The sequence below is a fragment of the Danio rerio genome, chromosome 3 (genome assembly GCF_049306965.1).
Source record: "Danio rerio strain Tuebingen ecotype United States chromosome 3, GRCz12tu, whole genome shotgun sequence".
In the NCBI taxonomy this organism is placed as follows: Eukaryota; Metazoa; Chordata; class Actinopteri; order Cypriniformes; family Danionidae; genus Danio; species Danio rerio.
This window is the reverse complement of record NC_133178.1, coordinates 35773112-35789699: the sequence shown is the minus strand read 5'-3', so window position 1 is coordinate 35789699 and position 16588 is coordinate 35773112. Positions and strand designations below refer to the sequence as shown.

Below are 16588 nucleotides of genomic sequence, written 5' to 3'. Positions count from 1 at the left end.
AGTAGATTTGATAGATTTGTAGAGTGTTTTATATGATCTTTGAGTGAAAGTTGATCCTTTTGCATTTTTAGTGCAAAAAACATGGACTGTCATCGAGCACAACCGCATGAAAAGCACCAAGGTGAGCGGGTCCACTATAGATCGACCGTATATAGGAGATGTCCAGTATGTAAATGCATCATGGGATGAAGTCACAGCACTAGCGAACACCTCTTTATATTGCGAACAATGGATTGAGTTCTCATGCTACAAATCACGCCTCCTCAACACTCCACGTAAGTCGATTGCACAATGATTTTTGCAATTGTTTAATTCTTGTTTTAATTTGTCCTTAAGTCTGTTTAATTTAGATAATTCTGTTCTTGATCACTTTGTTTCCAAACCTCTATGACTTTCATCTGCAGGTGCCAGGAAGAATCAATAACAGTTTTTAACAGTGATGCCACCAAGGAACCCTTTTTTCATAGAACCACTGAGGCTAATAAAAAAAACATAATTTTTAAAAGTGTCTGTAGCATAAAATATGAAGTTTTGAGACAATTTTAGTCTGTGGATCTTAACCACGTTCCTTGAGCCAATAGGCTGTCTGCACCAAAAGCGACGAATCATTGACAGAAACATTTAAATACATGCCACGGCACTTCCAAAGAAGTTCATTTATTATCTTTTTTCGGCTTTTGCAGAGTTCAGACTACATGATTTTCAAAGTAATCATGTCACAGATGTTTTCACACTGCATGACTATCTGGGCTAGCGTTTTTTCGCTGCTTTGTTTACACTGCAAGATGGATCAGCGATGGGGGCTTTTACATTGCATGACTTTACAATAGGAAGAATCGTCGACAACTTCGTCTAAACTACGTCTCACAGCCAAAAACACGTAGTATATCTATTGTTATTAACTACATAACGAAAAAAGAAGCCTTTAATGGGGCAGACAATGTACATATTTGCTCACCTGGGTTTGAAGGGAATTAGCAATTTCTCCTCAACTTTCTTTTTTAACTTTCTGTATGAAACATCAAACAGACTCGGGTGCTCCAGTCAAACCTTGACTAGTTTATCCTCCATTTCGTGGGTCCAAATAAACAGAAAATTATCGCTTTTAACTTCTCCCTCAACCTCCCGCTGGCCTGCATGTACACACACACAAGTGAATGCTTCTCTTTCATTGGCTGTAGGCGATTGCCGATGTTATTTTCACACGGCATGATCTGAATCGCAATCAGCTCCAGATATTAGCACGCCAAATATCTCACAGGCATCTGAGACTCATCTACGATTCTCTCAGATCGTGTCTTTGATAGTTCATACCATGTGATTGTCACTCACATGCACGAGCACCGATTTGCCTGTGATTTCAGACATTTGGCATTAGTCCCTTTATTAATCTAGGGTCACCACAGCAGAATGAACCACCATCCAGCATATGTTTTATGCAGCGGATGCCCTTCCAGCCACAACCCATCGCTGAAAAACACCCACACACACTCATTCACACATACAAACACTCATACACTAAAGTCAATTTTAGCATACCCAATTCACCTATACCACATGTCTTTGGACTTGATGTAGAAACCGGAGACCCCGGAGGAAACCCACGCGAACATGGAGAGAACATGCAAACTCCACACAGAAATGCCAACTGACCCAGCCGAGACTTGAACCAGCGACCTTCTTGTGGTGAGGTGAACATAATACCCACTGGGTCACCGCGTTGCCCACAAAGAAATGATAAATGCTTTTAATTTAATTAATACACGTCAAACCTCTTTAACATTATTGATAGGCTACTGAGTGACTGATGTTGTTGGTTTCCACTGAATCACAGTTCTGACTTCATTTTCAAACAGTCTGCTAGTTGTTTAATTTTGAAGATCTGAGGTAACATATCTGCTGCTTTCAGTAGTATGGCAAAAAAATGTCATGTAAAATGATATTTAAACACACTGGGAGCATTTAACACCAAATAAAGAACATAATCTTTACCTGAGGTGATCTTTGTCATGGTAGTACATGCTGTTGTTCTGCCGTTAAGGAAATAGAAATGCTTTCTAAATAGAAATTTTGCACTGTGCTGTTGCTGATGGCATGGACAAAAACACATTTTAGCATGGAGAAGATACATTTTATCGCATGTCACATGTAGTTAGGACACTGTGTAAGATAAAGGGGACCTGCCAAATGTGCAATCCAGGAGGGGCCCCAGGAACGTAGTTAAGAACGACTAGTTTATGTATGTATTTTTTCTCTTAGTTTTGCTAGAATCCTATAAAGTAAGGTTTATATTTGAAATTTCTGTTTTGTGCATTACATAAGCAGCTATCTTTGTGTAGCTGAACTGTTTAGCCTAGCAGTGTAAAGGTAACACTGCTGTGAGTTTTTAGATGACTGTAGAAGTATTGATTTGCTGTTGCTTCTTGGGGGATTCAGTTCAAAATTAAGTCTGACTCAGCTGAACTGCCCAGAGCTTGAACATAATTAGTGTCACTGACCTTTTCAGCCTTTTTCTCTGCTGAGTAACACTGGAATCTCCACAGTCATCTATTCAACAGTATTTTATATGCGAACACATACAGTAGTAGGGCCTTGTTGTCAAAGCCCAGTGAGACTGGCATGCACTACCAGTAGCTATTCGACTGCTTCCAAATGAGCCCTTGCTTGACTTTATTATTCTTAACAGATGGAAGGCCTTACACATACTGGATTGGCCGACATAATGAGAGTCATGAGTATTGGGGAGGAGCTTTCCCTGAAAGTGGAAAATGTGGCTGTGCTGTCAATCAAACTTGCACCGACTCAAAGTACTGGTGCAACTGTGATGCCGACTACCGTCAATGGTGAGACTGGTTAAACAATTGAAGCTATTTTGTCATCTTATCATGTATGTTTGGTGCAGTATTTTTTAAGAGATAATAAATCAAGAATAATAATTTTTTTTATTCTATTTTTCTAGCTTGATTTATTGTCTCTAGCTGGTTTTCCAAAAGTGCTTTTTTGTCCTATATACACATCCCTGTACATTTTGTCATGAATTCCAGAGCCTTGTTTTGGTAGTGGTCCTCCATGACTATGCATATAAATATTTCATGATATTTTTAGCTATAAATTATGTTTGAACGAGTTGTCATGATTGGAAATTATAAATAAAAAGAAAAATTATATGCACATTACTGTTCTCATTTAGTAATTCATTAATTTATTTTAGAAGTTAAAAAAAAGTCCACAAAAGCAAGCACTTCAATCAAAATGAGTGCTCAGTCAAACAGCAAAAAAAGCAAAAATATAATCAAAAAGGCGGCACCACCAAAGCCAAACATCAAAAAAATACCAATTTATCAAATTAAAACGGCTAACACAAAGCGTGTAACATTTCAAGCACACCGGCTCTTCAACACAGTTTTCATCACAGCATGTTGCTCTTTTTACACACTTTAGGATCTCATGATCTTATGCATTATCTCACATTAGTAAATTACAAAATTTGCATATTATAAATGAAAACACAAAAACCGATCTTAATAATACGTCCCAAATATAGAAAAACATAACAGAATATAACATAAAAAGCAACAAATTATAGCCAAAAACCTTTACCCAAACAACTGAATAAACATTAAAGAAAAAGATGAAATAGGGAGATTTTGCTTGGGTAAAATCTTCCAGTTAATAATATTGTTTTTTTAAGTTTTGAAAGAAATTCTATAACGTTTAATTTAAATAATAGTTTTAAATCTTTAAAGATTTTCAGCCCAAGATAATTAACTGTCTAAAATGAAATATTTTCAAGGAAGTCAGGGTCACAAATGTCAGAAAGGGACGAAAAGGATAAAATAATATCAAAATATCAAACTCACTATCAAAAGGAATGTTAAATGAGACATAAAAAATATTAACACGCATAAGAAGCATTTCTGAAGGGTCATCTAACACTGAAGACCCATGTAATGACTGCTTAAATGATGCTAAAAAAAATTTTATTTTTAACTATAATAATGCGTCACAATATTACTGTTTTAAATTACTGTGTGTGTGTGGACAGGAGATTTTGTTTGATAAACATTTAAAGCGTAGGTCTCAAACTCAATTCCTGGAGAGCCGCAGCTCTGCACTGTTTTTCTCCAACCCTAATCAAACACAGCTGATCCAACTAATCAAGGTGTTTGAGATTACTACGAATAAGCAGGTTTGAGTTGTAGGTGGTTGGAGCTAAATGTGCAGAGCTGTGGCCCTCCAGCAAGTTTGAGACCATTGATTTAAATTAACCTCACTGATCACTAATGTTTAAGGGGTATTGTGTTTTTAGTTCAAGCTTAACACTCACTGATCATTTTAACTGTGAAATTAATTTACTAGGCATTCAGATAAGGGCTACCTGTCATTCCGGGACCATCTGCCTATCAGGCGCCTTGTCATAGGGGACACTAACCGCACCGGTTCAGAAGCACAATACAGTGTTGGAGCACTGTACTGCCATGGAGACAGTGAGTAATGAACATTAGAAAGATATAGTGTAAGAAAGGTCTGTTTTTATCCTATACAATCCTATGATTTTCCTGAAATGTAAATTAAGGGGAATGTACAGTGCTTTCTTTTATCAAAGAAACCCGCAGAGCAGCCACTTACGACAATGTACAGTATCCTCTTAATACAGATATTTACCAAATAAATGGGGAAATTAGCACATTATTCTGCTTAGTGATGTGCGACATGTATAGTGCTCAGCATAATTGAGTATAACCTAATTTGAAAATTAAAGCTTTTATCAATTTTTCAGTCACTATAGACAATATATCTTGATGCATTTAAACAAAACAGATTTATTGAAAATATATATTTATTAAAATAATATTTTAGTCGTCAAACATATTTAGAAATTGATAGATAATACAAATAATACAATTAAATTCAAGCAAATTATTGCAAAAAATATATATAATAAATACAACCTACAAAATTTCAACAAAAGTTTTCTTTTTTGTTTTGATTTTTCCTCTTTAATTTGGATTTAATATTTTTCAATAACATATAAATTAGGGTGTACTAGTTTTTGGACTGTTATCGTAAGTTTTTTTTTGCTAGATAAGCTTCAGATTTGGCTTCAGTACTGAATAATCTAATGTATGTGCACAAATATATTATTGTTTAGCTTCCTATTAAAAATATGAATTTAAAAAAATTGTGAGGGGTGTACTCATATATGCGGAGGACTGTAGATGAATATACAACTATCAGCTTTTATGTTATCATTAATGGCCCAAAAAGAAAATACATTATTGACTGATAAACTATGGGTTATTTTCACCTAAAGACACAAGAGTTTGATTGGTGCCATTTGCATGATGCACATTTTAAAAGAGATTTTAACAGTGTAAAAAAGAAGACCTCAAATTTCAAATATGTACATGACTAGGACAAGAAGTGAACTCTGCTATTAAGGTTTTAAAATAAATTCTGTTGTCCACTGCATTTTCTTTTGAATTTTGCTTTTGTAATTAAGCTCAGAAGAATAAGTTGTATCAAGTTTTAGCCACACTTTATTTTGATGGTCCGTTTGAATTAAGGTTACATTGTATATTCATGGCAACTAATTCTCATTAGATTATAAGTAGATTGTTAGGTTGGGTGTAAGGGTAAGAGTAAGATGACATGTACTTGCACAATTTCTGTTGAAAGAGCAGTATCAACAGATGTAAAACAGACAGTCATACTCAAATGGACCATCAAAATAAAGTGTCACCCAAGTTTCATATTATTGAACAATAGATCATGTTAAATATTGCTATATCATGTTATTGTATTGTCCAATTAATTTTCAAAATCTGTGAATTCCTAATTCTACTGTATATACTGGCCAGTGTGATTTGTTAATGAGAAATCCTTCTCTTAGGGAGTATCTGGAACACAATTGCTTTCACCAAGCCCACCTATCTGACATTCCCCACCTTCAAGCCTGGCACTAGCGCTGACATCACATTCCACTTCAGGACCTACCGAACCTATGGTGTGTTTGTGGAGGCCTCAGACGACCACCTTCGAAATTTCTTACGAGTAGAACTCAACTGTAAGTGCCATTCCCATTGCAGAATGTCAATCTCATAGCAAATCTTATAAATACATCTCTGCCTAAAAGTTTCTCTTTAAATTTTCACAGCTACAACTGAGGTGGTGTTTATATTCATGGTGGGGGACGGGATCAGAAACGTGACCCTGCGCTCTCCAAAAGCTCTCAATGATAATGAATGGCATTATGTAGAAGCTGAAATCAATGTGAAACTAGCTCGTCTTAAAGTCGATTTCTTGCCTCCTGCCATTCACAAGTTCCCAGGCCAGACTTACATCACTATGGATTTCACACAACCACTGCTCGTAGGTAAGAAACTGGAGCTGATGCAAAAGCACTGCTTTTTCCTATGCCCTGTGATGCTTTGAATGGATTATGGGAGTAAATACCTTTGAATTGTAAACACTCAGTGAAATGGAACACAAAAAAGGGAACAAAGAGATGACACTATTCTCCTTACAGTTCATTCATTAAACATTGATATCCAACTTGCAAATGATTTTCAGCAGACCACAAATAACCCCAAAAAATCCAAGACAAGTCTTTTTACAACAATAGTTATATATTACTATAGACGGAAGAGAAAATAATCCAAATAAACAAAACAAATGCCCAATCCCAATTCTATCCCTTACACCAGGGGTGTCCAAACTTGGTCCTGGAGAGCCGGTGTCCTGCAGATTTTAGCTCCAACTTGCCTCAACACACCTGAAAGAATGTTTCTAGAAAGCCTAGTAAGAGCTTGATTAGCTAGCCCAGGTGTGTCTGATTGAGGTTGGCACTAATCTTTGCAGGACACCGGCCCTCCAGGACCGAGTTTGGGCATGCCTGCCTTAGGCCTTCCTGTTACCCCTACCCCTTGTTTACGTGAAGCTAAGAGGAAGGGCTTGATAGCCCTTAAAACAGAGATTTTTCAGAACTATGAAATTTTCCCAGAATACACCAGCTACGACAACAGCATGGCTGCACATGGAAGTAACTTACGGAGAAGCACACATTAAACAAACACATGTTTTAATACATTCATAACGGAGGTTGTGTTTTACACTCATGAAAAGCACTAAAATAAAAACGCTATCTTTCGGCTATCTATATTAACTCTTCTATAGCAGTTTCACAACATACTTTCACATCTGTCACTCGATAAGATTTGAATACCCTGTCAGAAATGCCTAGTGGCTGAGAATGACCTTTTTACAGTGTCTGCTATAATGTTAATGTCGTTTCCTTTTGTTTACATAGATAAATATGGCCACTGTGTAAATGCACAGAACGGTTACGAGCTTATTGTATATTATTATGACAACATGATATTATTTCCTTTGAGGATTTGCTAAAGATAAATATCAAAAAAATAATTACAGCATTTAATCAATTTCATATGATGTTAGAGATCGGAATAACATATTATGACATGTACAGGTGTTGTGGTGGTGTCCCATTTCTTAAATTTTCAAGGGCCAAGGAAAAGGGGTAGGGGTAGGAGAAGGGGTAAAAAATAGAATTGGGATTGGGCCAAAGTGAACTCAAAAAGAGCTTTGGTCACAGATACACTTGTGATACTACACCATGTACACAAAGAGCCAAATTTACTAACAGGTTGCATCAGCGTATAAAGTCTTTTTAGCATTAATACAGTACTGTTGCACTTTACAAAACACACGCAGTGAAGAATAGTGCTGAAAAGGCATGGACATTGCTATTTTTGCACCTGACCTTACTAAATATACATTTGTTTCCTGGTGAAATTAAAATTTTCTGGGAGTAGAGTATTTAAATGAATCAAGCAAGGTGATTTTTTAATGTTTGCACTCCAAATTATGGGTATTTGCACCATTATTTAATAGTAAAAAAAGCATATTTTAAACGTTTCACTTGAAATGGCTGCAGTTGTTGCCAGGAGGTGGCACCGCAGAGAACACAGCACATGTGGTAGAAGGTAAAATATTTTTTCCAAACGCATTTGTTTGGATTGCCAGAGGAACACTTTTTCCGAACATATCATTTGCCATGTGATTTTTAATTTGCTTCAGGAATTAAAAGGCGAAAGAAACTACTAGGGTGAGTCACGTAATACCAGCACGATCTTAGTTCCCTCAGACAGTCTGTGTTCTGATCTTCTTTCACCTCAACTGTTACAAATTATAAACAATTGTCAAAATCTTGAGGACAACCATACAAAAAAATACAGTTGAATAGGACTTAACTAAATGTAAAACATTCGAGCTGCTAACAAGAGTGCTGTCCAGTTCAAAAGTCTTTCACCTTTGTAAGTAAATTATTTTTGGTGTTGTCCTGTAGTCACTTATAAGCTAATTTGCAATGAAATTATAGCAATGAAATTTTTGCATTGATTGATGTTTAAATACGTTCATTAATCAGTTTATTAATTTGCACAGTTTTGGTAAATCTTCCTCAAATATTTCGATGGTCATCAGTGCTGTTTTTCAAATTGCTCCCTTTCACAAAACTTGCCCTGTTTGGTAAATCTGGTTCTAAGTGTAACACTATTTTCAAAGTGCATGATAATAAGGCACAAAGTCAAACATACCTCATAATCCAATTCTCAGCATGGATGTAGATTATTTATACTGTAGACTTAGTATTTAAAAGATGCATGGAGTTACTATGAAAACATACTATGCATTTTTTATACAGGTGCCGCCAATCACACCTTAAGGCCTTTTCTCGGGTGTCTGCGTGGGCTGAGGATGAACGGGGTGCCTGTGGATTTGGAGGGAAAGGTTGACGAGAGCGCTGGGATACGGAGGAACTGCACCGGAGCGTGTCTGAATGCCTCCATACCATGTCGAAATGGAGGCCAATGCATTGATGGCTATGCTTCATACGCCTGTGACTGCAATAACACCGGCTTTGATGGCTATTACTGTCATTTAGGTGAGTTAGCACACACTTGCATATGCATATGCTCTCTCTCACACTCAGGCTGGCACAAACTGACATGCTGCAATACAGACTACAGATGCCGGCTAATCAGCATACGCTAATTTAAAGTGATATCGTTTCATCTTCAGCCAAGGGAAGACTAATTATTTACTAATGCATTTTTATGAAACCCTGATTAGGAGATTCATCAGATTAAAACGGATTCTAGTGAAGATGAGCAAACTGGTTCCTCTGAAAAGCTATTCAGAGGAGTGACTGTCTGAAAAAGAGAGAGCGACAGACTTTTATTTCTGCTTTCAGTTTCAAGCATCTAAATCCAGAACTGAATTAGGCTAACAGAGAGGGATTTGTCTCATCTCTGAATTAAACTGCTTTTTTGGGATGATCTGTGTGGGAATATTTAAGATCTTTGTTTTTGAGCTGAATTATCTTTTACCGTAAACCCTAATACACTCAGCATAAGTCATAAGTCATAATCGGCTTATGATTTCTAAAATATATTAATATATATAAAATTATATATTTAGTAGTAAGACTGTCAAAGTATTATTTAATGTGTAAACGGAGATTCATTTGTGTTGATTTAATCATTTAGAGCAAATCAGTTTAGTTAATATCCAAAATCGAACAAAAAGTGCTCAGTCGTAGCTTAAATGATGTGTAGGTGCTCTATGGGTATAGGATTCATCAGAATAAACAACAAAAATCAGTCCAAGGCACTTGAAAACTGTTGGAAAAAAATATTAAAAGGTTTTTATTGAAAATGAAAAGTAATATTTTAAAAATATTTTCCCAACATTTTTCAGTTTAGTTAATTCAAGGACTGTTAATTATTGATTATGCAGAACATCTGCACTTGAAAACAGTGGTGTGTCTGAAATCAGAGAATTCAAAAATTAAACTCAATCTCATGGCAGTTCAGAACTCTTTATTAAGTGGCTAATTGATATTAATTAGCAAAATCTTATTTGTAAATTTTAGTAGGATTTGCACATTTCTCAATGACAGTTGAGAGATGGGGTTTGGGGCCATGTCTCCTTTTAAACATTTAGTATTGTTAAAATTTTATGAATTTGTACAAATTAGACACTATTCTGACACTACCCAAAGAAGTTTCCTAGTGAAATTGTTTGTTTAGTTTCTGAATCAGTCAAGGTTTTGAGTGAATGCACTAAGTGAATCATTTAAACTGTCTCCACCTACTGGCTTAACTGTAACCTGCATAAATGATCACAGGCAGAAAGTAAAAAAAAAAAAGTAAAAAAAATGTTTTTTATATTTTTATTTACAGTGCTCAGCATAACTAAGTACACCCCATTTTGAAAATTTATATTTTTATCCATTTCTCAGTGAATATGGGTAATATATTTTGGTGCTCTTAAACAAAACAGATTTATGAAACAGACATATTTGTTAAAATAACATTTTAGTCACAAAACATCTTTAGAAATGGAAAGATAATACATTTAAATTCATGCTAATTATTGCAAAAACATTACAACTATATATATATATATATATATATATATATATTTATTATTTTTATTTTTTTGTTTCTCTTGATATTTGCTATTTTTGACAATTTTATTTAATATTTTTCCCTAACATAAATTTAGGCTACAAATTTTTGGACTGTTATCCATAAACAGTCATCTTATAAATAATTTTGTTAGATAAGCTCTAGACTTGACTTCAGTACTGACTAATCTAATGTATATGCACAAATATAATACTGTAAAGCTTCCTATAGAAAATATAAATTTAAATAAGAGATTTGTGGGGGGTGTACTCATCTATGCTGAGCACTACGTTCTATACATAAAATCGGCAGTGCTTTTAATAAAAATAGTATGTAGCTATGTGATAGCATTCTCCATTAAATTTTGTTTTTTTTTTTCTTAAAAAAAAAACACAAATGATTTTTCATTAACTGCCATTAAATATGTCATGATTTGACAGCCCAAATATAATTTACAGACCAAATACATTTAAGATGAAACTAACAATCTTGAATATTATCAACTGTTTTGGCACAGGCTGGGTATAATGGGTTGTCCATAATATTAGTATTCAAATCTAGTAAAAATTAATAATGAAGTTTTTTTCTGTCATCTTCTTATTGAATTTTTATAAAAAGAAATGAATCATCAGAGCATGACCTGACATAAATAGCAGTATGTCTATTTGGCACATCCTTTTATATTTCACTTGTTGGATATATATACGATCCATAAAGATTTTAAGAGTTCACACTTAGCTGATGATTGATTATAAAGCATGTTTGGCATGCTGTCCCGGGAGAGAGCCCTGAGCTCATAAGATCCTTGAGCCCAGGGCTCCCTTACATTAGCAGGGCGAGAGGGGAGTTTGAGCTCAGATAGATCTCAAGTACTTACCTGACTTATTCTGGCTAATGACAGAAATAGGGATAACTATAGAGAAATAAACAGCTTAATAAGAGCTCGACTATGGTGCCAATTTACCATGTTCAGTTTACTTATGCCACGTGATTTTGACTGTGGGAGGAACCCAGGGGAAACCAACGTGATGAGTACGGGGAGATCAAGCAAAGTCCACACAGAAATGTCCACTGGCTCAGTAGGGACTTTAACCAGTAACAGTCTTGCTGTGAGGCAATAGTGCTAAATACTGGGCCATCATGTCACCCAATCTAGAAAAAAGGGGGGAGTAGGGGTGGGAAGGGGGTTCTTCAAGATGAAGATAAATATGGTAAGAAACTCTGGTTATTTATAGTGAGTTATAGGAATCATCTAATTGGTGAATCGTATATTAACTGATGCAGGTCCACCATGGTGGTCAATCATAAGCATGTGATCCTCTTGAAATTAGATTATTTATAGATAAACTATTCATAAATAAATAAACATTCATTCATTCATTTGCTGCCGGGGCTATGTCGCGGGGTATTCCCAGGCCAGCTGACAAATAGTTTCTCCAGCGTGTCCTTGGGGTGTCCAGGAGGCATCTGAAACAGATGCCCAAGCCACCTCAGCTGACTTCTCTCGATATGGAGGAGCAGCGGCCTACTCCAAGCTCCTCCTGGATGTCAGAGCTCCTCACCCTATTCATAAGAGTGCACCCTGCCACCCTTCGAAGGAAACTCATTTTGGCTGCTTGTATTCGAGATCTTGTCCTTACGGTCATGGCATAAAGCTCGTGACCACAGTTGAGAGTAGGAACGTAGATTGACCGGTAAATTAAGAGCTTTGCCTTTCAGCTCAGCTCCTTCTTCACAACAACGGACCGGTACATCGATCGCATTACTGCTGACGCAGCACCAGTCCGCCTGTAAATCTGACGTTCCATCCTTCCCTAACTCATGAACAAAACCGCAAGATATTTAAACTCCTCCACCAGGGTTAAGGACTTTCCTCCAGCTTGGAGATGGCAAACCACATTTTTCCGGTGGAGCACCATGGCCTCGGACTTGGAGGTGCTGATTCTCATACCAGCTGCGTCACACTAAGCAGCAAACAACCCGAGTGCATGCTGAAGATCCATGTTCAATGAAGCCAACAGAACAAAATCATCTGCGAATAACAGAGATAAAATCCTGTAGTCCCTGAACCAGAGCCCCTCCAGCCCAAGGATGCGCCTTGAAATTCTGTCCATAAAAATTATGAATTTATGAATAAACTTCACTTAGGGCAGCACGGTGACACAGTGGGTAGCACAACCGCCTCACAGCAAGAAGGTCACTGGTTCGAGCCCCAGCTGGGTCAGTTGGCATTTCTGTGTCCAAAAACATGTGGTACAGGTGAATTGGGTTATCCAAAATTGTCCTTAAGGTATGTGTGTGAATGGGTGTGTATGGATGTTTCCCAGTAATGGGTTGCAGCTAGAAGGGCGTAAAACATGTGCTGGATAAGTTGGCAGTTCATTCCGCTGAGGCAACCCCTGATTAATAAAGGGACTAAGCCGAAAAAAAAAATGAATGAATGAATGAACTTAGTCATTTTGAGTTGAATAGTCAAATCAGTTGAGTTAAGGATTCAATGACTCATTAAAAAAATAGGAAGGAATATGCAGAAAAACTAAACGGGAAAATGCAAAGTACATAGATTTATTGTTATTATTTGTAGGGTCATGGAAGAAGATAATGGCAACATGATAAATGTAGTATGTTGCATTACATTAATATTATCCTTTCAGATATTGGCGCGTTCTTTGATGTGGGAGCGTGGCTGCGGTATGACGTCCGAAAAGAGCCTATTTCCTTTGACGCGTGGTGGGCCAACTTTTGGATAGAGCCTCACTGGCACAACTTCACTCTGGGCTACAACACGACAACAGATGACATAGAGTTCAGCTTCAGTACTCTACAGGCTCCAGCTGTGCTGCTGTATATCAGCTCCTTCAGCAATGATTACATCGCTGTCCTGCTCAAGAAAGATGGTAAACACACATGCAATATCAAAGCAGGGCCTGTGAAGCATTGGTTTGAGCACTCATGTCACTTTTTTTTTGCAGGCACTCTATCGATGAGATACCGACTCGGGATTATAAGCTACAAATTTAAGATGACTGACAGAAATATGGCAGACGGTTTTCCTCATTTTGTCAACATCACCAGACACAACTATACTGTATGGACGCAGGTGAGATCTTAAACTTATTGCTTATTATTTATGTGACTATTTTCAACTCACACACATACAAATTTCTCAGACTTTATGCTTACAAAACAAGCTCTGATGTCCATATCAATGCACACACATACTGTTGAATTATGAGTTTAATTATTTGATGAGTATAATAAAATAACTAAGTTTAATTATTTGGCCAGCTCAAAAGCAAAAACTGGAAAATGAAGAGATTATTTGCTCCACAGATTTGGCAAAAAGCAAAATAATAATAAAAAAAATCAATAAGGTTTCACAAGAGTTAATTTAAGTAAAATAATGGTTAAATAATCTAAATTTGTAAGGAACAATAGAAATATACAATAAAAATATAGGTTATATAATTATAATAACTACAAAATTACAAATCTACAAATGTGACATTATTAAAAATGAGCTAAAATAATTACATTAATAATACATTTGATTATATATATATATATATATATATATATATATATATATATATATATATATATATATATATATAAATATATATATATATATATATATATATATATATATATATATATATATATATATATATATATATATATATATATATATATATATATATATATATATATATATATATATACATACAGGGTATATATATATATACATACAGGGTTCAACGCTACAGATTTTTTCTACTGGTCCGATCGGGCAAGTGGTTTAGATTTTTACTTGCCCTACCAAAATTTTAACTGGCCCCACCAAAAAAAAAAAAAAATGGGAAGTTAATAGCTATTTTTTAGCCACATATTTTAAATAATGTGTCAAAAATAAAGTCTATGAATCTACAATTTCAATACTTAAAAAAAACTGTAATAAAAGTGTTATGCAAACAAAAAGAGCAGTATGGAAAATGTGGAGGTATTTTATTGTGGTTTGAAATTATTTAACAAAAGGTGGCTGACTTGTCAAACTGACGGCAAACTCGCTCACTTAATTTTTATTTTGTCGTGTTGTTCCCATGTAAATGTCTACTGCCAAGACGTTAGAAGACATTTTCTTTTAGCTTTATAATTTGATATTGCTGCTATGTTGCTGTTTCTACGCTGTACTGGTTGTTACCAGGTTACAAAAAAAATTTGCATGGTCAAATCCATCAGATAAGAGGAACCGGAAAGTAATATGTTGTTTACGACATTACAGAGAAGGTAGCGTGTAAAGACCTAAAAGCACAAACTTAAAATGCACGCAATTGACAAATAGTCACAGACAAGTTAAATGTTAGTGGCAAGGCAGCACTGTCCCAATCGGGCCAGTAATGATGCGGTCTACTGTCCCAAGTGTCTCTCACGCTAACCCTGGGCCACCGGGCAGTCCTTATTGTTGAGCCCTGATATATATATATATATATATATATATATATATATATATATATATATATATATATATATATATATATATATATATATATATATACAACTGTCTGTCTGGTTCTCAAATCTGATTGGCTGATAGCTGTGCGATATTCTGCAATATCACAACTCCTACAGCTTCTTTACCCTTTGTATATTACTCCGCCCACATACAGCCAGCAAAAAGCAGACACTACAGATCAAAAGTTTAAAAGATGCTTGCTCAGCTGTTTAACTGTCAGCTTATGATTTGAATCCAATGTGTAAGAAAGTAGTTCCACATACAAAAGGGTTTTTGAAACTCTCCGTGTTTGATTTTGTTTTTATATACACAATTATGTCGTCAAACTGTTATAAAAATGCAATATTACACTCGTAGCAGTGCGATATGGTTGTATATCGGCACTGGTGGGGTCACTAAGGCACTTGGCTTGCGGCCTCGTGCCATCGCACGCCTCCCACTAGTGCCGATATACAGCCATATCGCATTGCTATATATATATATATATATATATATATATATATATATATATATATATATATATATATATATATATATATATATATATATATATATATATATATATATATATATATATATATATTTCTTGTTTGTTTGTTTGTTTGTTTTAAACTTTACCATTATCATGTCTTGTGTATAAGCAACAGAAATCTGATATGGTGAAAACTGAAGTCATGTTACATGGTCAGTCTGTAGGCATACACGAATACTTGACAAACAAACCAACAATGGTGAACTATAGTACATTTCTTTACAAAGTGGCAACTTGCCAACTATTGGCCTTGGATGCAATTCTACAGAATTTTAGACATGTTTATGGATCCGTGTGAATGGGGATCATTATTACCTTGTAAACATCATCTAATTCTAACATGTTTTTTTTATTGTCATAATAATATCAAAAGCACACTATGTACGTGTATTCATATCTGGATCTAGGTGGATTACATGGATCCCTGGATTGAGAAGTTAGTACCAGGAGAGATTCCCAGATTTGACTCTCCAAAGTCTATATTTCTTGGAAGAGTCATGGGTAAGATAAGCACATTTACCTCAACTTGTTAAAAAAGTATCGTTTACTACAATTACAGTTGATTAATTTCTTATCTTGTGTTTTTTTGGCAGAGGTGGGAGGTGTGGACTATGAAATTCAAAGACACAACAGTCCAGGTTTTATGGGCTGTATATCAGGGGTCCGCTATAATATCTTCGCCCCACTGAAGGCCTACTTCAGACCCAATGTGACCAATCCACCGGTGACGACTCAGGGTTATGTGGTGGAGTCCAATTGTGGGGCGTTTCCTCCTGTTTTAGGATATGTCCCATGGGAGGACGACCCCTGGTTCACTGGCCTGTGTAAGACTACATATCCTAACATCAACACAGATAAATGCTTCAATCATGCACTACTGTTCAACGGTTTTAGGACATTGAGATCAATGTTTTTAAAAATGAGTAATCTTATGATGTGAAATTGATCAAAATTTATTGTAAAAAGTAGAATATGTATTTATGGGCTTATTTGGCAGAGACAGTGTGCATTAATTAACATTTAGTTAGCCAAAATGCTATTTTTTAATCC

At 35.6% G+C, this 16588-nt stretch overlaps 1 protein-coding gene across 2 annotated transcripts in view; it reads left to right on the top strand.

Moving 5' to 3' along the window:
* cntnap1 (contactin associated protein 1) overlaps positions 1 to 16588 on the top strand; it is a 46367-nt gene that overhangs the window by 21569 nt on the left and 8210 nt on the right. The window contains exons 13-22 of one of the 2 annotated variants that reach the window (XM_689488.9): positions 72 to 275; positions 2687 to 2843; positions 4360 to 4487; positions 5894 to 6067; positions 6158 to 6376; positions 8726 to 8965; positions 13148 to 13390; positions 13466 to 13593; positions 15946 to 16039; positions 16132 to 16362. In XM_689488.9, coding sequence (XP_694580.5) covers positions 72 to 275; positions 2687 to 2843; positions 4360 to 4487; positions 5894 to 6067; positions 6158 to 6376; positions 8726 to 8965; positions 13148 to 13390; positions 13466 to 13593; positions 15946 to 16039; positions 16132 to 16362 — 1818 coding nt within the window. Of the gene's footprint in view, positions 1 to 71; positions 1625 to 2686; positions 2844 to 4359; positions 4488 to 5893; positions 6068 to 6157; positions 6377 to 8725; positions 8966 to 12718; positions 13391 to 13465; positions 13594 to 15945; positions 16040 to 16131; positions 16363 to 16588 lie in introns of those variants that run through there. The other variant, XR_012401115.1, reaches the window with a different exon arrangement.